The 23,138-nt window shown below is 38.5% G+C and overlaps 1 protein-coding gene across 5 annotated transcripts in view; it reads left to right on the top strand.

Annotated features, from left to right (window-relative positions):
- Positions 1 to 23,138, top strand: part of CDC42BPA (CDC42 binding protein kinase alpha) — a 168,479-nt gene that overhangs the window by 74,143 nt on the left and 71,198 nt on the right. For all 5 annotated transcript variants that reach the window (XM_081000088.1, XM_081000089.1, XM_081000085.1 and 2 more), the window contains exons 6-15: positions 6,416 to 6,509; positions 7,407 to 7,607; positions 8,192 to 8,440; positions 9,297 to 9,376; positions 10,209 to 10,375; positions 11,330 to 11,452; positions 16,799 to 16,932; positions 17,920 to 18,162; positions 19,443 to 19,553; positions 21,813 to 22,060. In XM_081000088.1, coding sequence (XP_080856214.1) covers positions 6,416 to 6,509; positions 7,407 to 7,607; positions 8,192 to 8,440; positions 9,297 to 9,376; positions 10,209 to 10,375; positions 11,330 to 11,452; positions 16,799 to 16,932; positions 17,920 to 18,162; positions 19,443 to 19,553; positions 21,813 to 22,060 — 1,650 coding nt within the window. The remainder of the gene's footprint in view (positions 1 to 6,415; positions 6,510 to 7,406; positions 7,608 to 8,191; positions 8,441 to 9,296; positions 9,377 to 10,208; positions 10,376 to 11,329; positions 11,453 to 16,798; positions 16,933 to 17,919; positions 18,163 to 19,442; positions 19,554 to 21,812; positions 22,061 to 23,138) is intronic.

The following is a 23,138-nucleotide window of genomic DNA, read 5'->3' on the forward strand; positions in this document are numbered from 1 at the left end:
TTTGTTGTTTTTTTCTATAATAGGCTGCATTTTTATGTAACCTAGGTAGCAATTTATTTCTTTGAAGAAAGGGTAATAAATGTAAGTAAGTAAGTAAATAAATGCAACTTTGCTTCTGTATATAATGGACTTTTCCATTCAAAGCACATTAGATCTCCCATTTTGTTGATTTTGCGCAATAATTTTTACTTTGAGCATACTTCTCCACTAAATTATTATTATAATCCAAAATCAGAGCAGTTTCCCTCTGACTTAAGCATAAACAAATAATTTCTTTATTTACTTAAAATGTGAAATTGCTCTAGATTGCAGTCCATAGTAAAGTAAATAGTATTTATTTGTTTGTTTGTTTTTTAAAAAATGGTAGTATATGACAACAGACATATATTGCTGTATGTTGATATGGTGGTGTTTATTTCCATTTTCTTTCTGTTCAGTGGAATTTGAAGCCTTATCCTATGCATGTTTACTTAGTCCTTTTGTCTTCAGTTGGATTTACTCACACAGAACAATGTATAGCAAATATTTTTTTAATCCAGAGATGTTTTGATGTGGCTGTACTACCTTGCATCTCCACAAGTAAAATTGTAGGAATCGGTTCTTCGGTAGTCTTGTCTCAGTCAGTGCCAGTGTTTGTCCATTCTTCATGGAGAAAGGGAGTGGCTTTGCTAGTTGTGTCAAAATAGAACAGTATAAAAGGTATCTGGCCTATATTTAGTTAGAAGTAAAAGAGGTGAAAGTCTTTCTAAAGACTGGGGTTACAGTATCAGGTAGCAATTTATATTATAACAGCTGAACGTATTTTGGATTCCTCTGTAGCTTCTCCTTTTCAGGATTCCTTTGACAGATGGTATCCACAGATGGATGTAACATTCTTAAGGAGATTATTCTTTTTACTCCTTTATCAGCCCGCAACTCCTACTACCACACGGGTCTAAAAGCTCTCACATGAATTAGCCTTATACTTAGCAGACTTTAATTATTTAATCTTTAAACCATGCTACAGACTTGTGTTAGTGGTATTAACATGTTGTCTACAATACTTACATTTTCAATAACAAGGTTTGTATCCTAACCATGGTTGACTTACCAACCCAGCTTCATAGTATACTTCATGCTACAGTTTTTCTGATTGTTTTTCTGTCTTCCTTTTCTTTTCCTTGCTACTACCAGGTTTTCTCTTGGAACTCTGTTCAGTCTGGAAATAAATATTTACATGGGTAATTCAATTACCTTAATTCATTTGCCTACCTTTATACAATTCGTAATTCAGAGGTAGGCAGTGTAGGACCTCTAGTTTACATTGTGTGTTCCACTCCCACCCCTGACCATTATCAATTCTGAGCAGGGGTTATGGAAGTTGTAGCCCAAAACATCCGAAGAACAGCAGTTTGGGGAAGGCAGTATAGATTTGCATTGCCTGTTTAACATTGTTGTTATAGCAACACATCATGCTATAGTCTGCATGTTAAAAAATATGTATTATATGGAAGATTTTAGAAGCCAGGCATCCTATAAATTGTATTTTAGAATCTGCACCACAGTATGGAAACTGTAACTTGAAAGCCATAATCCTTTATATTGCTGAATCAAATGGGTGAATCCTCTGGAGCATATTGTTGGTGTAAAATTTCCTTTGAGGAATGCAGAGCCTAGCTTGAAAGACAGCAAGCAGGATGGCTAAATCAAGAATAATATTGGGCAGCTGTACACATTTGAAAAGCAAGAATACTCCCACCCTTGCAGCCAGGCTGTATAGATGGCTGTTATACGAAATGCAGAATGTTAAATCACAGAAGTAAGGTAAAGGTAAAGGTTAAAGGGACCCCTGACAATTAAGTCCAGTCATGAACGACTCTGGGATTGCGGCACTCATATCGCTTTACTGGCCAAGGGAGCCGGCGTTTGTCCGCAGACAGCTTCTGGCCAGCATGACTAAGCCGCTTCTGGCGAACCAGAGCAGCGCACGGAAGCACCATTTACCTTCCCGCCAGAGCGGTACCTATTTATCTACTTGCACTTTGACGTGCTTTTGAACTGCTAGGTTGGCAGGAGCTGGGACTGAGCAACGGGAGCTCATCCCGTCGTGGGGATTTGAACCGCCGACCTTCCGATCAGCAAGCCCTAGGCTCACTGGTTTGGATCACAGCGCCACCCGTGTCCCTGTAAAACTCCTGCAGCCAATCAGAAGCCCCGTCGGACATCTGGGTTCCAAAGAACATTTGCAAACTGGAACACTTACTTCCGGGTTTGCGGCATTCAGGAGCTAAAACATCTGATTACCAAGGCATTTGGGATTAAAGGTACGACTTTATAGTGATCTTACATGATCACATACAGTAATGCTTTGAGTCAATTTAGGCTTAGATAGTATAGTTATTTCTTGACTTGCATGTGAGAAGTTTTTAGAGCAAGGCAAAAAAATACCTCAAGGAAACTTCCTTCTAGCTCCTGCCTTCATAAAGGAGACTTGAGGGACAAGTTAAGGGTTCATAAAGTGTTTCCCCCCTATTGCTGCCATTTCCTTAAATTGGATTTTATGGTTTGATTGATTTTTTTTCAATTGTCTTAATTGGATTTTATTGTTAATGGTGTTACATTGATTTTGTAAGCCACCTTTGGAAGTTTGTTAGTAGAGAGGCATGGTATGCATATTTTAAATATAATATTCATAAGTTTTGTGAGACCTCATGTCATTTAACAGGAGAATGGTTATAGCAGGAATTTGTAGAGTACTGCCTATGCCCACATTGCTAATGTGAAGCTCTTGGCAAGAGTAATGGAATTATTTTAGGACTTTAGGGTGGGGTTTGTGTGGTTTCAGTTTGATAAACAGCTTTTGTGAAAATGACAGACCACATTTTCTTTCTTTTTTACACATCATAACAAAATTTCCGTAAGAGCAATAATATGATCTTGTTTATGGTGATTGTATGGAGCACATGTTTTCTAACAAACTAAAGGAAATGGAACCTGCATTTGACTAATGAAACTTAAGGTTTGCAAAATAAGTTTGTTATTTACTGTACTTTAAATTAGATTGGGAGACTTCTGAAAAAATTCAATCACCATCTTGTGGAAACACAGAATGGAAACGGAAGCCCTGCAAATAATTAAACATTGTAATTCAGGATTAGCTTTGATTAACGAATGGCGTGCTAACCTCCAGAGCCTTGGAATAGTATTCCATAATTGTTGCAATTTGTCATGATTATTTATTTCATTTCCTTACAATTGTCTACTCCTTGAGCTTTACAAATTGGATCAGCTGGTAACATGTTTACTAATTTCCCTTGGTGCTTGCTGCAGTTCTTAAATTCAACCTGTTTCCTCAGAATGAATTTTGGTTACAATAGCACCACCCCTCTTTTATCAAAGAGTATGTTTTTCACATGGCCTAATCAGTAATCATTGAGTTGACGTGGTGGTTGAATTTTGCAGTGCATTGCCCTACCTGATGATGAAATCTAAATTAAAATTAGAAAACCAGTCAGGGGTGCCACGGGCAACACTGGCCTCTGCCCCTCTTTCCTTCCCTCCCTCCTCTGATGCCCTCTTGTGTCTCTGCCTCCCAAAGGCTTGTGCGGCTGTTTGTTGCAGCAGCCTCTGGCTACAAGCTCCACAGGCAAATGGTGCCTCTGGGGCTGACCAGGCTGTGCTGGTTGCCAGGAGCTGAGGCGGCCTCAGAGTAAGCAAGCAAGCGGGCCCAGGGAGCCCAGCCAGCCAGTCCACCTGCCCTTGCTGTTGGGAATGGATAGACAAGCAGTGGCGGAGCTTCATGCTCCGGCACCGGGGGCAGAGAGCAGGCGGAGGCGGGGCTGGCACATGTCCCGGGGTGGGGTGCGCATCCTGGGGGCGGGCTGCGCCGCCGGCAGGGCGCCCAGTGCGGGCGGGGGGCAGCCATGATGGAACCTCACTGGGATCGTGCTGCCGGGGGCGGTGCCCTCCCCCTGCTCCCCTCTTCCTTCGCAGTGCAGACAAGTCCCAGGCCCCTGTGGGGCAGTGTGAGGAGGCATAAAAAACCAACAACCATAGTGTAAAACCAATGCGATGTCAACAGGGGCAGTAGGGGAAGCAGGCTGAACATTTTTTTCTGGGCGTTTAGAGGAGAGACCTCGATTCTGAAACTAGGGAAGTGTAGCAGGATGGAGCAAGGGATGCAAACTGTTGGGAAGACTTTGCATTTCATGGTATGTGATGACATCTAGAAATGTGTAAAGGTACAGGACAAATACGACGAATTATTAGAAAATGGTTTGTGTATGTTAGTTTCTCTAACTCAAGATACATGTACATTTCCCCTGCTGGGCACAGTTTTCCAGGTCATTGATAAGGGATTCAAAAGTTATGTACATTATCTACCTCACTCAATTCTTATGCTCATTGTTACCAGACAAATGGATTTATAATCAGACTTGATATTCAACTAAGTTTTATGCAGAGTAGACCCACTGAAATTATTTAATATGACTAAATTAGGTCTATTAATTCCTATAGGTGTACTCTGTGTAAAACATACTTGAAAGCACCCCTGTGTTTTTTTGAGTCTGGATTTAAATCAGTTTTTCTGGTAGGAATAATTATAAATAATCCACAACTTTTGAATCAATTATTCATTATGGATATGGGTGCAATAAAAGTGAACATACATGTAGCTAGAATTATAGGAATGTCTATATATAACCTGCATCTAACAAACCTTCTCATTATACTTCCCTCCCTTTCCCTTTTGTATATTAAACTAGGGTATTTTTTCAAGAGACTATTTTGTAAGTGCAGTGAAACATGACGAGGCATGCATTCCCTGGCCAAGATTTGTACAGTGTGTGTGTGTATTTTTATGAATAAACACCAGTAACTGAGCACGCCCAAGGCGTGCGTATGTTGGCTGGTGAATGTATATCCCGTTGTGTGTTATTGCTTGCTTTGTTAGTATTTCAAATTCATAAAGAAAGCCAGATACCATAAAGCAGATACTTCACTATTTTCAGAATAAAGTCTGGTCAGAAGAATTTAGTATTAAGAAAAGTACATGCTTTAGGAACAAATTTTATTTAATAACAGAATATTTTGCCAAAATGTGCCTTGAGTCACATATGTAATATCACATATTTTTCTCATGGTAGTATCAATCAGTATGTGTTTTACTTGAGATCAAAGCTTTCCAAACTGTGTGTTGTGACACTTTAGGGTGTCGGTGTGTTACACAAACTCTCGGAAAGGGGTTAATTTAAGCTCTGGTTTGCTATTAACACTGAATTACTGTGTTGCGAAATGATGCATGTCTAAAAAGTGTGTCACCAACATGAAAAGTCTGGAAAACTCTGCTTGAGATAACCAAAGAGTAACCACTGACTACTTTTAAATGATTCTGTATTTCCTTGATGGAGTATTTATAAATATGTAAAATTTCTGAGGTGGATTATTTCTGATAAATAAGGAATAATCACAGTAAACAGTCTCTCTCCTGCCTATTGTACATTGTATAATCACCGCAGCAGAGCCTATGTGTCAGGCCAAAGGCCCATCTAGTCCAGCATCTTGTTCTCACAGAAGCCAAACACACACAGCATTTTTAAACAGAGAAAAACAGTAATGCAAAACATCAAAAATAACTGCAAATGATTAAGCGAAAGGTAGACAGTATAGAAAGATGCTGTCTCTACCATAATTTTCTCTCAATAAATATTAATTTAAAAAACAAACTTCTCAAACTTGCAACCACACCTTTCTCCTGGCTATCTGCAATGACTATGCTTTGAGGTATGGGCATGGCTTTAGGGAACAGCTCTGAGCATGCTCAGACTGCATTTCAAGGCAGCCTTTCTAGACCAATACAGTGAACGCTAGTTAGCCTTCATAATAACAGTTGGGGTGCAAGGTTTCATCCTGGGATTGCTTTGAAGGGCAGTCCAATCAATTACATGTTTTTTCTGCTTAGAAACATGTGGGAAGAACCTCTTTGCCATAGCTCTGATCAACCAGAAGGATGCTTCCAATTAATTGTGCAGCAAATTTTATTTAACGTTTTACTTTAAAAAAAATAAAAATAAAGCATTTATGGAACTGCAGGTGACTTCTGAAGGATTGCTCCTTCTAAGGTTATGCTTATTGTGACACATGCAAGTATCATCTTTTTTCAAAAAATAAAAAAGTTGTTCAGAACTGTTGTTTTAACGTCATATGAAAATTTCAATGCACATTTAAATTGATGATGTATTAATTGATAAAATGCTATATAATTAATTGACCTAAGATTTCTTTAATCAGATGATGACCCCTCAGAGAAATACGTTTTAGTCTAATTTGTCTCCAAAATGATACACAAATAATTTTGAATGCAAAATGTTTTATTGCACTTGTCTCAATATAATGAAAAACAACATGGAATGACTCAAATAAATTTCTTTTATAGGGACATCAAACCAGACAACATCCTGATGGATATGAATGGACATATTCGGTTAGCAGATTTTGGTTCTTGTCTGAAACTGATGGAAGATGGAACGGTAAATAAGAATAAAAACAAACCTAAAATATAGTTTTAGTCACCTTCATTTCTGTCCCTAGTCTGCCACTACAATTTTTGATAATATATTTGATAATTTCTCTGATATATTTCTTAATATATACGGTACCTCTGTAAAAATTGTAGTTTTATGGTAATGTAATTACACTTACAGCATAAAAGGGACACATTTTATCTGGGTGACTAATTGATTAGATTGATTCACTTTTCACAATTATTGTCCATTAATGTTTAATAAATTTCATTACTTAAGTCCTCTGTCTATTTCATTCATTATAGCAAAAAGCTATCTGTAATTATATACAGTATATCTGTAAAATAAATACATGCCAGGAGAAGTGAAGCTTATTTGCTGTATCTTTTTAAATGCAGAATCCTACAGAATTTGGGGTTGTGTGGTATTCAATTAAATTTTACTCAAAGTGGACCGATTGACATTAATGAAAAGGCATGGAAGACTCCTAAAATGTTTGACATTGTCTGGAAGAAATACAGTACAAGACTATAGGAATATAGACACACACAGCATTTCACTTCAAGTGTTGGGAACTAAATAAGAATGCTGCTTTTAAGTAAATATTGTAATGGGGGGGGGGGGAAATGTTTTATTAAAGACTTGTGTTGCCTGTAGCATTACCATGGCCTGCTGTCAAGCTACTTCCTTTATTTTCATCTCCTTGGGCAAATCACCACATGAAAAGAATGATTGATCTTACCTGAAGCGTAGATTTGATAGGTTCTCCGTCGCATGACAAGGGGAATAACCATTCGGGTCCTCAGTAACCGTATCAAATCAGAAATTTATATATTCACACTAGTACTGAAACACACATAATATTATAGATCATTTTAGTAATAAAATTTATTGTCCCTTCAGGTTCAGTCTTCAGTGGCAGTTGGAACACCAGATTATATCTCTCCAGAAATCCTGCAAGCCATGGAAGATGGGAAAGGAAAGTACGGTCCTGAATGTGACTGGTGGTCCCTTGGTGTTTGCATGTATGAAATGCTTTATGGTGAAACACCCTTTTATGCAGAATCCCTGGTGGAGACATATGGAAAGATAATGAACCACAAAGTGAGTGGGGCAGTATTTGTGAACAGATGACCAGCAATTCTGCTCAGTGCTTTATTGTCCTTAAGATGTTAACATTGATTGTTTTACCAAGAGAATATATTAGCTTCAATAAACTATAGGCTTGGCTTTTAGCTGCTTCAGTGCTTAGAGTACAGCCTTCGTTGACCTCAAATGTTCAGGTTTTACTTTATAATGATATTTTTAGCTTGGACATAGTGGAAGTCCTATAATCACTACATATGAATATATTTTGGCTGTGTAACATTATTGGAAAGTGATTGGATAATTCATTGAGTAATGGAGTGCTGTATGCTTGATAAAATTAACATATTTAACTGTAAAATAATTGCAGTAGAAATGAATTAAAGATACTGCCATTGGTTTTCCTTTAAGAAGTCCAACTAGCCACTGAGGCTGCATTTATAAACACATACATTAGTGAGTGGACCATGTCTTGTTGTCTTGGTTCAATTATAAAAAAATTGCCACGGAAATATGGCACTGTTGTATTTATAACTCTGAACTGTTGTGTTTTGTTTTGTTTCACAGTATGATCCTAATTCTCCCATTTTTTTTTCTTTAAGGAGAGGTTTCAGTTTCCTGTCCAAATGACGGATGTGTCTGAAAACGCCAAGGACCTAATTCGAAGACTCATTTGTAGCAGAGAGCATAGACTTGGGCAGAATGGAATAGAAGACTTTAAAGGCCACCCATTTTTTTCCGGGATTGACTGGGATAACATTCGAAACTGCGAAGCACCTTACATCCCTGAAGTTAGCAGTCCAACAGATACATCAAATTTTGATGTAGATGATGATTGTTTAAAGAATTCTGTAAGTTACAGAGCAACTTCTGCAAACTTTGATCTCCCAATCCCATTTTTTGGACTGAATACGCCCAAAATGCAGCATTTATATCAGATTACATTAGATTTCAAGAAGATACCTTACTGTTTTTATAGCCGAAAGAAGTACAAAATAAACCATAATTGAGGGGGCTTTCTGTTTGTTTGTTAAAATGTGTTTTTATGGTGTGTTAGTTGCATGCTGACTTGCAAAGAAGGCTTAAAATAACGAGTTTTTTTAAAAAAGCTTGCCTGCATTCCCGGGAGAAAAAGCATATAGAATATATATGTTTTCATTTAAAAAATGTATACTTCATTTCACCATCTGGGTCCCAAAGCAGCTTACACTATAAAAAAAACAGAACATACAAAATATGAAAGGTATATCAAACATTAGTAATTTAAACATCAGTCCATTCTCTGGGGTTCCATTCCTCCTGGAATTAAAAAATTTAACAAGGCACCTGATTTCTGTTGGGAGAGAGTTCCATAAAGTTGGTCCCACTACTCCCCACTGACATGCAGTCTTCAGGCTGCTTTTTCGCAATCTACCTCTCTACTTTTGATTGCTGAGTGCTACCGGGGAATGAGAAGCCCTGGGCTAGAAAGGGGACTGCAGTATCACAAAGGCCCAGGAAAGACAGCTGCATCAATTCTATGGTGCTTTTTTCAGCTCATGGATGGTAACATTGCAACCACCAAGAATAGGGGAAAGGTACTGTTATTAATTTATATCCTAAGGCTATTTCCTGTTTGCCCTGGAAGAGTACTCAGTTGATTCAGATGTAATATATCAGCATTTGCAAACTTAATGACATCAAATTTAACATGCTTTTATCCCACAGGAGACAATGCCCCCACCAACACATACTGCATTTTCTGGCCATCATCTGCCCTTTGTAGGATTCACATATACAAGTAGCTGGTGAGTAGAAGCCTTGGGTTTTCAAGAGACTTTGTATACTTTAATCTAGGAAAAGGCAAGTTTATCTTATTTACAGTTGTCACACAAAGCATGCATTCTAATGCAGTGTTGATAACAGACATATTTCTCCTCCAATTCAAATGTAAACATGTAAAATATTTCTGTTTCCTTTCTATTGCTAGAATGATGGCTGAATACAAATATAATAAGAGGCTAGGTATTGCTTTTTTTCTTCAGTGAAGTGAGAAATAGTAGTTCGCTGGATCATAATGACACAACAAAATGTTCAGGCACAATTTATTTAGCTATGGGGAGAACTGATCATCTGATGACACAATGTGGCTTGTACTCATAGGGCAGAGCCTACATAGTAGGTCACTTAGTTCACTACATTATTTAGAAGTACACATAAAATGTTTTTAACAGTGCAGTCCTTTACAGGACTATTTCAGAAGTAAGCTCCATTAAATTCAGTGGAACTTTCTCTTGGGTCAGTGTGTGTAGGTTGTACCCAAGTTTAAGAATGTAATGTGTGTTTTCAGCAGTGTTTGCAAACACTGTACCATACAGGTGCATTCTTCAGGATGCATGACTGGTGCGACTGCTGTTGTGAATATATGGAGTGGCAAATCAAAGTTTGCCACTACATAATGTGTAAAATAGGCAGAACCTGTACCACTTTTTTAAAAAATGTGTATGGTGCCTGTATTTTAGAGTAATTTGCAAATGTTACATGCAGTTTTTTAAAAAATGAATTAAATTATCGTAATGTGATAAAATAGTTGAACTGCTGGAATAATGAGTAACCTTTTTCATGTTTCTATCTTCGCAGTGTCCTTTCAGACCGCAGTAGTCTAAGATATGCAGCTGGGCAACGGGCTATGGATCTTGATGCCAACGTTCAAAGGACACTTGAGGATACCTTAGCAACAGAAGCATATGAGAGGCGAATAAAGCGCCTGGAGCAGGAAAAACTTGAACTTAGCAGAAAACTACAAGGTATTCCTCTAAGAAGGATCTTTAATCATTTACTTGAATTAAATTCATTTAATATAGTCATTGGATAAAATGAATATATTACCCATATATAACATGAGTAATAACTTACCAAGTTTGCCATAGTCACGGCTTAGTAAAAATGATCATTGGAAGCCAATTGGAAGAACTAGTCGTCTTATGATTTTTCAAGAATATCTATAAATGACTTAGGGAAAAGGGACTTAGGCAATCGCAACCACCACTGAACACAGTGTGTTTTGACTATGCATGATTTGGGCTTTGCATGCTATCCCTGGAACATAACCCCGTTTGGTTGGGAGTGTCCTGTATAGAGGAGAAAAGGACTTGCCACCAAAACTCGTGAAACTCCAAGAGAGGGAGGAAAGTGAAAAAAGAAAAGGAGACATTAGCAGAAACCTTAATATATATCATAATAAAGTGACAAAGGATTTGAAGAATTAATTGCATCATTTGTTTTGCTGGACATAAGGAACCATGATTTCACATTAAATAGGCATAAACAGTACTTGTTTTATATGTTCAGTGCAAACGCTGTTACTTGGTCTTATTTTTCCTTCAGGTTGTCCATCCTTTGTTCCTGTAACATGGGAACATCTGGACAGTTTCATGCACATGTTCCTAATGTTCCTGATCACTCAAGGGGAATAGGGCTGTTTTCTTACTCTCAAAAAAGGGGGAAGTCCAAGCTATCTTGAGTGAGGAAAATGTTTATTGATCCATTAAAGATTCTTTTTCTTCACTGCATGTGAAACAGATGATATGTGTTTTTGACAGCGGCCAGGCCATAGACACTGCCTAGGGTATGCCTTGGGCAGTATTTTATGCGAGGTCTCAAGGTTCAATAACTCCTATATGCTCAGTAACTAGATTGAAACTTGTGGATGCAGTCTCTCACAAGTGTCCCTTTCCCTCCCTTTCTTTTTTTAAAAAAAGAGTCCACGCAAACAATTCAGGCCCTGCATTATTCAACTGTAGATGGTCCGTTAACAGCAAGCAAAGATTTAGAAATCAAAAGCCTAAAAGAAGAAATCGAAAAACTAAGAAAACAGGTGACTGGTAAGTCCTAGCTATTTGACATTTTAACTCATCACTAGTTCTGTTTCTGCTTTTTATGTTCCATTTAATATTTATCATAAAATAAGGAGCAAACAATACTTGTCTACACAAACATCCACATTTACATTATCGATTAGTCTACACGTCTGAGTGAGGTGTGGTTCATTCCTTCTTTGCTGATGCATTATTACAGCCTCTGTACCTCATTTGGAATGCTGTGTGCAGTCTGGTGTCCCCTTCTCAAAAAGGGCCTCGGAGATACGATTTCAAATTGGATTGTGAATCTGGCTTGTTTGGAAGCCATGGTCCATGTTTGCTATGGTTTAACTGCAGCTACCAGATTCGTGTCACCACTAGCATGAAGAGAGGAGTGAAGTGGCAGTGAAGGGGCTCCATGTGCTTTTATGCAGCCCATGCGAATCCTGGCTTGTTGAGACAGGATACAGTTGTGTGACTGCCTGCAGCTAATGGTTTCAGTAACATTTTTCTGAGGCAGATATTTGGCCTATGCTCACTTTATGATTTTGCTTGCATAAGCAGTTCAGTGACCAGTTTGCCCTGACTCATAGGCCTACATGAGTACACAGTAGCACTTCTTCCAGCTGTGCCTGGCAGCAGGGAGACTGTTCAACATTCCAGAAAGGTTTTTCTGATTACCTTTGTAAACACAAGGAGGGTAGCCATGAAAATTGGGAGCTTGCCAGCCTTTATAAGTGGAGTTTGGTATTTATTCACATTTGCAGATATAGAATTAAATAATTCATCCCCATCATCGCAGCGGCTGTTGTCCTTGGAGATTGAACTCTGCCTTTTGAGTTAATATTGGCTCTTGATATTTTAGACATAATGAGTTTGTGATCACAATTCTGATTGTAATCGTACTTGCTTGCTAGAAACAAAGTTTTAAATAAATAGTGTATCAACTAAACTCATGGTTTTCTTGGCATTTTGAGTGAGACTGTGGTTTGGCTGCAGAGTTGGAATTAAATTGGAAGATAAGATCATTCTATTTGAGGGTTTTTTTTATTTAAAAATCCTAAAATATAGCTGTTTTTTCATGAACACAGCTGTACAGGAATGTATTTTCTGTCCAAAACAACTGTAGATGGAAAAACTACACTGAATAACGCTGGCATCCCAACTTTGTTAGGGTATGCATGGAAGAGTTTATGATCTGATTTGGTTTCTTGTATAAATCACTTATTCAAGTTTGAATGCTGAAGTGAAATTTATGGCTGGTATATTGTTATATAGAGTAGCTTACTTGTTCCTCAAAAATGTGCTGAAAGTGGGATCAAATTCAATGCTGTATTTATAAATTGAGATGGATTGTCTGATAATGAAATTAGTTCTTCCAGTTGATGATCTCAGTGACATGTTTGTATTAAATTGGGTAGTATTTTCCAAATTATACTGAACATTGGTGGGGGAACTATTTCAGACTGAGAGATGGATTGGAACTTCCCCAACCTTCCAGGGCCCACATACCAGTGGTGGGTGGGGCAAAAATAAATAGGGCTCAAAAAAATGCATGTACCTGACTTGTTCCCATGCAACATAGTGAGGCCTTGGGGAGGAGCAAAGCACTTGTGTGCATTCAACCAAAGTTCACTTTAAACTATGGATTAATGTTGTGGCTGAAGCAGATCTCTGAATTCCTGCATAGATTTTTCTCACCTAAATTTTAAGTCAAAGCTTCAATTTTATTTGTATGGTATTACATTAAAAAAAAATCTTCTATATATTTCCAGCTGGTGATGCAGCTGTGAAAAGCACAAAGTTAAAGTGTTGCCATTGGTAAATGGGTTTACATTGCATGAGAAAAAGGACAACAGAATATTTTTTATAAATGCACAAACAGCAGATACTTGGAGAACTGGATAATTCCATGAAAATGTCAATTTACAGACTCCTTTTTCATTTTCATATCACTTTAAAGATAATTTCCCAAGCAACAGTTTTTCAAAATGGTATTTTACATGTGAGTAAAATAACCTGAAGTGTGACATGTATTCAACACTTGCCTGTGAAACATATATATTACCACAGATGAAAAAAAATATCCATAATTTAAGAGAAAATACGTATCCAAGTTATGCTTGCCGATCAGAAGGTCGGTGGTTCGGATTCCTGTGACGGGGTGAGATCCCGTTGTTCAGTCCCTGCTCCTGCCAACCTAGCAGTTCGAAAGCACGTCAAAGTGCAAGTAGATAAATAGGTACCGCTCTGGCGGGAAGGTAAACGGCATTTCCGTGTGCTGCTCTGGTTCGCCAGAAGCGGCTTAGTCATGCTGGCCACGTGACCTGGAAGCTGTACACCGGCTCCCTCGGCCAATAAAGCGAGATGAGTGCCGCAACACCAGAGTCGTCCGCAACTCGACCTAATGGTCAGGGGTCCCTTTACCTTTCCCTTTAAAAAGAAAGCATTTAAACTATCTGTGGCATATTACTTGATTATTTTTGTAGGGCAGATCAAGGCAGCTAACAAACAGTTTAATGTTTATGAGAGTAAATATTATGTGCTGTGCCTAATGTTATATACATGTAAAGAAGCTTACAAATGTTACATTGGTCACTAAAGAATTACCCATACTGTAAAATAAGCAAAATACGTTTCTTTGTAAGGATATTGGAGTATAAAAAGGTGTTACAAAACCACTCTTTTTTTTCTTTCCATTTTCCAGTGCTATTTCTCCTGTTACTAATCTGTTCTCAGATTGCATCTCTTATTGTGGGGCCCCAGAGTGTGGTTCAGAGTCATTTAATCTTATGCTTGTACAGATCAGAAACAAGACATTGGATCCTACAATGGGTCCTGGGAATCCTTCACAGGCAGCCTGATGCTGTGCATATTTGTTCAGAGCTTAGTTCTACTGTGTTCAGTTTACTCCTGAAGAGTATATAGGACTGGCAACCTACTGAGACTCACCAGCATGCTGTGGTGGTCATGGTTTGAGAACCATTGTTATATAGTGATACAGCTGCTTTTGTGTAGAACTACAGCTGTTAACCTAGAACAGGAAGAGTGAATGGGAAATTGCTTATCACTGGATAATAGACCCTGAATCTGGATTTTAATTTTGTTTCTTTATTGAATTGCTGCTTAAGAACACTTCTAGTGAAAATAAGAGTTGAAGTGTTTCACATTGGAGTTCTGCTCAGCAGTAGTCTTAGTAAATTATGGCATTTTTCTCTCCCCATCATTCCAAACAATGATAGCCTAGCATATGCTTTTAGTTTTTGAGGTCGGAGTTATAATATTTAGTTATCTAAGTTACATAGGAGAAAATTTTGAGGAATCTTTAATATAGTGAAAAAATGTAAGGGAAAGAGTAGACAAGAGAGCAAAGTAATTTACACGTGAAAGAGAGATTTATTTTGGCTGTCTTTAACAGTATATCAATTTCGTGTGCTGGTGACTTCAGTGGAGAGTTAATCATTTCAGCCAGTGAGATACAGCTGTCGTTTAAGCTTTCTCAACTTATTAAAAGGAGAGTTGAGAATTTATGCAGTACAATTTATGTGTACAATGTGTACAATTTATGTGTACAATTGCTGCTCTTTCAGAACCATGTTGGTGAAAAAGATTAAGTCAGTGTTGGGGTTCTAGACTAGAGAAAGCTGGTCGCAAACTTAAGTCTGATTGAAATAATTTTGGATGGATTGGGTAGATTTCTTTATGACATTTTGTGACATAGCTGAGATATTTTAAATGCATTTTTAAAATGCATGTTTGCTTTTAAGGTGGTTTACAGGGTTTTCTTTGAATAAAAGGGTTTCAGGAATATGTTTCTTCAGTGGTGGCAGATGCAATAAACCTAACAGGACATGCAAACACAAATCATAGAATCTTAGAGCTGGAAGGGTTGTCTAGTCCTACCCCCGCAATGGTGTTAGCATTAGAAATAAAGAAAGCTGTCCGAATGTAATGTGAATATGATCAACAAGATACTGCCTTTAGTAATTCAATATTTTTGGTAGTTTTGTTTAAAAACACACACACACAAAAACAGAACATCCTGCTATTTGATTTGTAATGTCATAGCATTGCATGCTGTGATTATACATAAAATTGCATACTATTTCTGGCAATCAGCTAAAGTTGAAAATTTAAACAGTGAAGGGTTTTTTAAAAATCTGATCTTAAAATTACTATGCTGAACCTGGAGTTCCATTTCCTTGGAATTAAGATATATTGAAACAGTTAGACTTTGTCCCTGAGAGCAGAGTGTTGTTGTACTTCTGGCTGGTTCAGTGCTTCTGTCTGTCATGGTTGTGGCTACATACAGCAGATTTATTTCTGGTTGTGTGTTCTTTTCTGTATTAGGTTCCTCTCTGGGGTTAGCACATATGGATTATTCAAGTCCAAGTGAGATGTGTGGCCCTGTTTTCTTGTTTCTGTCTTCCTGTCCCTTTCCATTAAAAAGGCAAAACCTTCCAGACAGCGACTTCTTAATACTTTTTCTTTCTCATTACAGAAATAATTAGCTTTGACATTATACATAGTACAATTCAGGGAACATTTAGAAATGCAGAGTAAGACATTATTCTATGTAGCTGTTGCTTCTTTTTTTCTTATTTCTCATCACCAAAGAAATTTGGGGATGGGAGTTGAATATGGTCAGTCTGCTGTGCATGATCACAAAAAATTGATAGCTTTCTGTCAACTTGATAGAACAAGGATGATGCTGGTAAAGTGGTGGTAAAGAAACTTGTGTGTGGCAGCATCTACTCTCTAGAACTTGCTGTTCATTAAAATTAGACAGGCACTTTCACCGTTTTCAGGGCTTGTTTAGGCAAGTCTACCCTGACATGTAATTCCATTATTTATATCTGTTTTAATGTGCTTAACTTTTTAAAGGCTGCCCTGAAAGTTCAATAAAATGCTTGGAAATGAACAGGTTTAAGACAGAGCTTGAGAGCAACCAGCTGTCACGATATTCTGTTGCCTACCTAGGCAAATTTTCACACTAGCTCACTGTTTTCTGTCCAGCAACAAGCAAATTAGTAACATCAGTATAGAAAAGTGGACCTTAAAGAAACTCTGGTTTTGATATGTGCAAATGTTCAGATACATAACTGAATGTGGAGCCTCATCAGTAACTTATTTTACAGAAGGGACAGTTCGAAACAGAGACGGAAGTTGTCCCTAGAGCTAGGAAGCCCTGTTGCTATAAATAACACCCCACACACATCTCTCTTGCTTTGTAGTTGGCAACTAATTGTTCAACAGGTACTCCTCAGAGGGCTGGATTTAGCCTTGTGGTCTTAATTGGCTATTCGCTATTGTATAGCAGTAAGTATTATATTTTACCCTGTGATGCTTAACAATAATTTTCTTTCCTAGATTCTGGACGACTGGAGCAGCAGCTTGAAGAGGCCAGTTCTGCAAGGCGAGAATTAGAAGATGCTTCCAGACACATCAAAACATTTGAGAAGCAAATAAAAGCACTAAAGCAAGAAAGGGATGATCTTAATAAGGTAAAAATGATTTCATCTGTGCTTTTATTTAAAGACAACGCTTGCACCCACTTCACTTGAGGAACACTTTACTTGAGATTTAAATGGTCTTAACATAGGTATACAGGGGGAAAAGATTACACTGTATAAACATATAAATCTGAATGCTATTTATGAAATGGTTATTATTTAAAGAGCGTTGTAAGCATTGCCAAATGTGTGCTCATGAAGTAATACCTTCTGGTACATAAACAACTGGGAGGGAGCGGGGATTTGCTCTAGTGCCAGGAGAACCTCTTCCCATAGCAGTCCTGTTTCTATTCTTGCCAGAGGACAGGTTGCTGTGGGTCTGGTAGAGCAACCCCATAAATGAACACATCTAACCAAATCAACAGAAGTACAGCATGATGAGTGATAGGAAATTTGCTTTGGGTCAAAGGTGCAGGTATTCCATCTTTGGTTTAGTTAGTTGGTATAAGGGCCCCGTTAATGAGTGGCAGGGTGTTTCACCTGATTGAATTAGGAAGCAGTAGATCTTGTAATCTGGCACATCCACGATCTCCTTAGCCCAGAGCAAAGAAGACAAGGCTATATTAATTTCCATGACAAAAGAGGGTGGTGGCTGATCCTGCCAATATAATCTGTCTTTGAGAGTCATTTTTTCCAAACTAGCAGTTAAAGACAAGATAGAGACTAAGATAGGAGTTGGGGAACATAATGACAGCGAGCTAGTGATGGAAAGGTTTGACTTTTGCCATAGCTACATATAATTAGCTGAATTATAACCAATCATAACCAATTCAAATTTGGTTATGAAGTTCCAATGAATGCTAGCATTTTTGTGGAACCTTTTTTGCTTGTTAAAACACTTGTTAAAGATCCTGTACAGAATCTCTTGTTTGGGGTTGGGAAGTGGGCAACTGATATTTGTTTATATTAATTCTGCAACCCATCTAGTGGCAGAATTCTAAAATTCATAGATATTTTATCTTTTGCTTTTGACTGCAGGAACTAATTGAGTCTAGTGAAAGATTAAAGGCCCAAACCAAAGAGCTGAAAGATGCACACAGCCAACGGAAACTGGCTATGCAGGAATTCTCTGAGATGAATGAGCGACTTACTGACTTGCATTCACAAAAACAGAAACTTACTCGTCAAGTCAGAGATAAGGAAGAAGAGATGGAAGTGGTGATGCAAAAAGTAGAAAGCTTGAGGCAAGACCTACGCAGAACAGACAGAATGAAAAAGGAAGTAAGTCACTTTTGGGATAGTAACTACAAGGAAGTTTGTCCAAAATAAACCCTATTTCCCAGTGATTTTTGTTGACATGGAATAATAGTTGACAAATAATTTACTTTTGCTATATGTTTGTAATTCTCTGCAGTAGCTTCAGTATATTTTCAAAGTGTTTCATTTTTTTCAGTCTGGCTTTATAAAGTCTGGAAGATTTTTTTAAAAAAATTGAGTATCTCAGTATAAATTTGCAAGCTAGGTAACATTAATGGAGGGAAGATGAAGGGTTGCATTCAATATAGTGCTAAGTAGCACTTTGCATGAGCAGAATGACTTCTGCTTGTGTAACAAGACTTCTCTCTCTGCTTCCCCCTCCCATGCCCCCTAAATTTATTCCGGGTTTTTCCCCAAACCTCCAGAGCAGATGTGGTCATGGTGTTGGGGGGCGGGGGGGATGTCTTGTTGCACAAGCAGAGGTTATTTCGCTTACACATTTATTTAATGGAATACCGCCAATATCACTGAATAAGCTGATGATAATGTATCAATGCTTTTTATTTCATTTTGTGAAAAAAATACAGAATAAAGTCAGGTATCAGGAATCCATTTTACCTGTTGTGAATAGATTTTAAATACAATATTCGCTTGCAATTGTAAGAGTGCAATCCTATACATGTTTACTTAGATGTAAGCCTTATTGAGTTCAGTGAGACTTGTACCCAGGTAAATGTGTATAGGATTGCAGCGTAAATGCCTGATTATATGTATTTACTTTATATAATCTTTTACTATTTATTTTTAATATTTAATTATTGATGTATGTAAATGAATTTGCCATGCTTTTGTATGTAATGGCAAAACAACATAACGATGATTATTTAATAACAGAGAATAGAAGTATTTGCATCTCTGTGAAGATTGCGAGACAACACAGCTGCATTGTAATATGACTGCTTTCCAGAAGTTGGAAGCTAAAAATAGGAATGAATAATACACTGCAGTCGCTTACCTACTTACCTGAGTAAGCTTCATTGAACTTAGTGGGAGTTCAGTGAGCAGACATGTATAGAACTGTTAGTGTACAATTCTAAGCACCCTTATTCCAGCTGATGTCAGCGGGACTTACTGAAAGTCAGTGTGGTTTGGGAAGTTCATTGCCCTTGGCTTCTGCCTAACCATCCGAAACAGGTCACAGTTGAGGACAGAATACTAAGATACATGAGTTCTTTTTCTGTGCATTATAAAGGAAACCAACGTTCAAAACAGTGGTTATGATTTTTAAAAAAATATTTTTGTAGCTGGAAGTTCATGCTGAAGCTGCAGCTGCTGAGGCATCCAAGGACAGGAAATTGCGTGAGCGAAGTGAGCAGTACTCTAAGCAGCTGGAAAATGAGTTAGAAGGACTAAAGGTCAGTCTTTGTTAACTTCATCATTTTAAAATGGAATAGCCACATATTAGATCTGATAGATCACTGTCAGACACAGAATAAAGAGGAATGCAAGTTACTAGTGTATATTATTGTATCTAGTTATGGAGGGGAAAACAAAAACTTTTGAATGCTTGCTTCAAGTTACTTCCAGCACAGTAGTACAAACTATTTTGCTCAATTACCTCATTTACATGTAATATGAAAGGTTAGAGAATCCCAAGAAATGTTACTAGTTAGTCTCTTCTAATGCAGAGGTTCCCAGATGGAACTAGAATAGTCTGCATTTAGAGACTAATGGAAAGCAAGGGATTCCTAAATGTTATAAGCCATTTTCCAGTGGATCGAACAGGGGATTTTGTTGGGAACTTTGTCTTGCTATGGGATGGCAAGATGAGGTGGACCATGGACATGATAATTTCTGAGTGTCCTCTCTGACATTATAGATTCCATGCTTCTCTTTGGTATTTATGGGAACTGTAGTCAATGAAACAGGCCAGATAACAGCCAGAGTGCATATTGCGACTGTCTCTCTCCAAAGGTGGCCGAAGAGAGGTTAGAGCATATAATCATACATACAACATGGCAGTGCAGGCAGTGGAGAATGCGTATTTTTCTGCCTCTGCTGCATCCTCAGATAGCCGCACAGCAGAGCTGTCATTAACACCTGTCTTATCAGGCCTGTTATAACCTATTTGGCAAGCAAAATCAGTCACCTTCACTGTCTTGATGCCATTATTATGCTGTCCCCATTGAGGCATCCTGTGCCACACCTAGGTCAGTTTTGTGGGATCAGTTTCAGTTGATGCGGCTTGATGACGTGGACAAGGAACTTGCATCTTTACAACTGATGACATGCCCACTCTACCCATACCATTCATGGCTAATTAAAGCTAGCCTAGGGGGCTGTAGGTGACAGTACCATTGCATGAAGTCATGATGACTGCGCTTGTTGAGGCAGTAGTCTGCCTCTCCTAAGAAAGACTGTTCTGGACCCAGTAATAATAATTATGGGTTCTGGACCCAGTAATAATTACCCCCTGGCCACAAATAAACCTTTTTGGGGTGAATGTGCTTTAGAGGGTTGTGACGTGGTGATTGCAGACATAGTTGGATAATAATGGTTTATCTGGATCTGTTTCAGTCTTGAGTTCAAGCCTCATTGGGGGGACTCAATGGGCTTTCATTGCCACTTTTATAAAAAAAGGGACAAGCAGAGTGCAACCTTGCTCCTTCCACGTATCACCTTCATGACACCATTGACTGTGGTATGCTCATGGATGAACTGTGTTAGATTTATATCGGTGCCTCTGTGTTTCTGTGGTTCTATTCTGCAGGGTCAATTCCAAAAAGTAGCATTGGGGGGGGTGCTTCTCAAGTTCCTTGCTTTGGGGTTCCACAGGACATAATTCTGTCCCCAATGCTATTTAACATCTATATGAAGCTATTGAGAGTAGGCCTTGTTTAGAGTGAATTGTCATCCGTTAACACCTGAATCGGGAGTGGCCATGCTTGCCGAGAACTGATGCCTGGACACAGTGGCTAGAGAAGGGCCAATGAAACGAATCCTGCTAAGCAGGAGACCCTGTGGGTGAGAGGTTCTTATGTCTGGGAGATAGACCAGCTTCCTGACTGGATGAGGCTACATTCACTCTGAAAGAGTAGGGAGACCCAAGTAGTAGTCATGGCTTAGAGTACCTTTTACCAGTTTTGGCTGTTATGCCATCTACAGCCATTTATATATTGTCAGGCAGAAAAGCATATTCTGAAGTAGAATTGTGCTTTTAAATATAAGAAATTCAGTGTACTGTTTTTTAAAAAATTGTTAGTGTTTTTAATCTGTACTTGAACAGAATGCTGAAATGACAGGAGACGATTAAGGCTGCACTCATATGCATGCTTTCCCCATTAAATGCTGTGGGGCTCACTTCTGAGTATATATGCATTGGTTTTCACTGCAATACTGTTAAACCCCTAATGATTCATGTCACGTTTAGGCAATCCATTGCTTGACACAGTATAGGGTGACATTGCTGGCTGTTACTTTAGTTTGACATTGATTTCAAAACAACTTGGATATTGATGTAAAAATGTAATTGCAGTTTCTTGCACTTTTACTTAAATGTGTCTCTCCCCCCCCCCCCCCACTAGATTGAGGTATTTCTAAGCTCATACTTTCATAGTTCTGCTATGAAGACTAATCATGGAAGCTAATTATGAGATGTCCCCTTTTTTTAATAGCAAAAACAAATTGGTCGCTCCCCAGGGGTGAGCAGCACAGAGCATCAACAAGAGATCACGAAATTAAAATCTGACTTGGAGAAGAAAAGCGTTTTTTATGAAGAAGAGATATCTAAACGAGAACTAATACATTGTAATGAAATAAAAAATTTGAAGAAGGAACTTCGTGATGCAGAAAGCCAACAACTTGCTCTCAAAAAAGAGATCCTAATCTTGAAAGACAAGTTAGAAAAGACAAGGAGAGAAAGGTATGCATAACCCAGTTATTTTGCTGCTTGATTACATGTCCATTTGCAAAACCCAGTGTCTGTGCATGAATCTCTGCAAGATTTTTGCAAAACCGATGCCACTGTGGCAAATCAAATACAATAGTTACATTCAAGATATGTGGTACTTCACCATACTTACACTGACTGTATGTAAATGTTCAACTTTGTTTAACTTTGAGGCAACAAAAAGTCTATTTTAGATTCTGAAGTGTATCTGTAATGGTTCTAGGGGTTGCTCGTGCGTAAGCCGGTGCTTATCTCCCCGGCTGGGTGCAAACACCTGGCTGGGTTGCTAAAGTGAACCTTTTCTGTCCGGACAGCTACTCACCCGTGGCTGACTCAATCGCTGGCAGAATCCGTCAGTGGGCGTTTCTAAAACTTCTTCCAGCAAAGAAGCTCTTTGACGCCTAGTCTCCTCCTACTCTCTCTGCGCGAAAGCCTTCTGTGCAAGGAGGGCGTGGGCAACGGAGGACCCCTACTCTCCCCGCTGGTCCCAGGCAAGGAGTCATGGGACCGCCTCGCCGCTTCCCCCATCTGCCCCCCTTCTCCATTGTTTGTCCTTCACGTGTTGCAGCAAGCAAGTTTTGATATATATTAGATACATCTGCATGATGTACATGGAATCATTTCATTACATTCTCACAATGACATAGTGAGATGGTTGAAGCTGACATTTCACTCATTGTATCACATGACTGAAATATGGAGTTGAAAACAGATTTCCCTGGGCACAGGTTTGCTGGGTCCCAATACCCTGTACTTGCTGGTTCTTCAGTGATGCACTGCACAGAAACATTTCTGTAGGTGTCTTCATTCATATAAGACTGCATGTTTACTCTGTACATGTGTTGTTACTCAGTATACATGTTTGTCCATGATCGCTGGTGCCTGTTCTTTGTTTGAGCTCAGATTGCTCAAAGTAAATGGGAGAGGGATCCTTTATTATTTAGTTTTCGGTGAAATAATAACGCAGTCCATGTATTCCCACCCATCTCAACATATCATAATCTACTGGAATGATACAGAGCTTGCTTTATGAGGCAGTTGGATAAGGGAA

The sequence above is a fragment of the Podarcis pityusensis genome (genome assembly GCF_964106645.2).
Source record: "Podarcis pityusensis genome assembly, chromosome: 3".
Lineage (NCBI taxonomy): Eukaryota > Metazoa > Chordata > Lepidosauria > Squamata > Lacertidae > Podarcis > Podarcis pityusensis.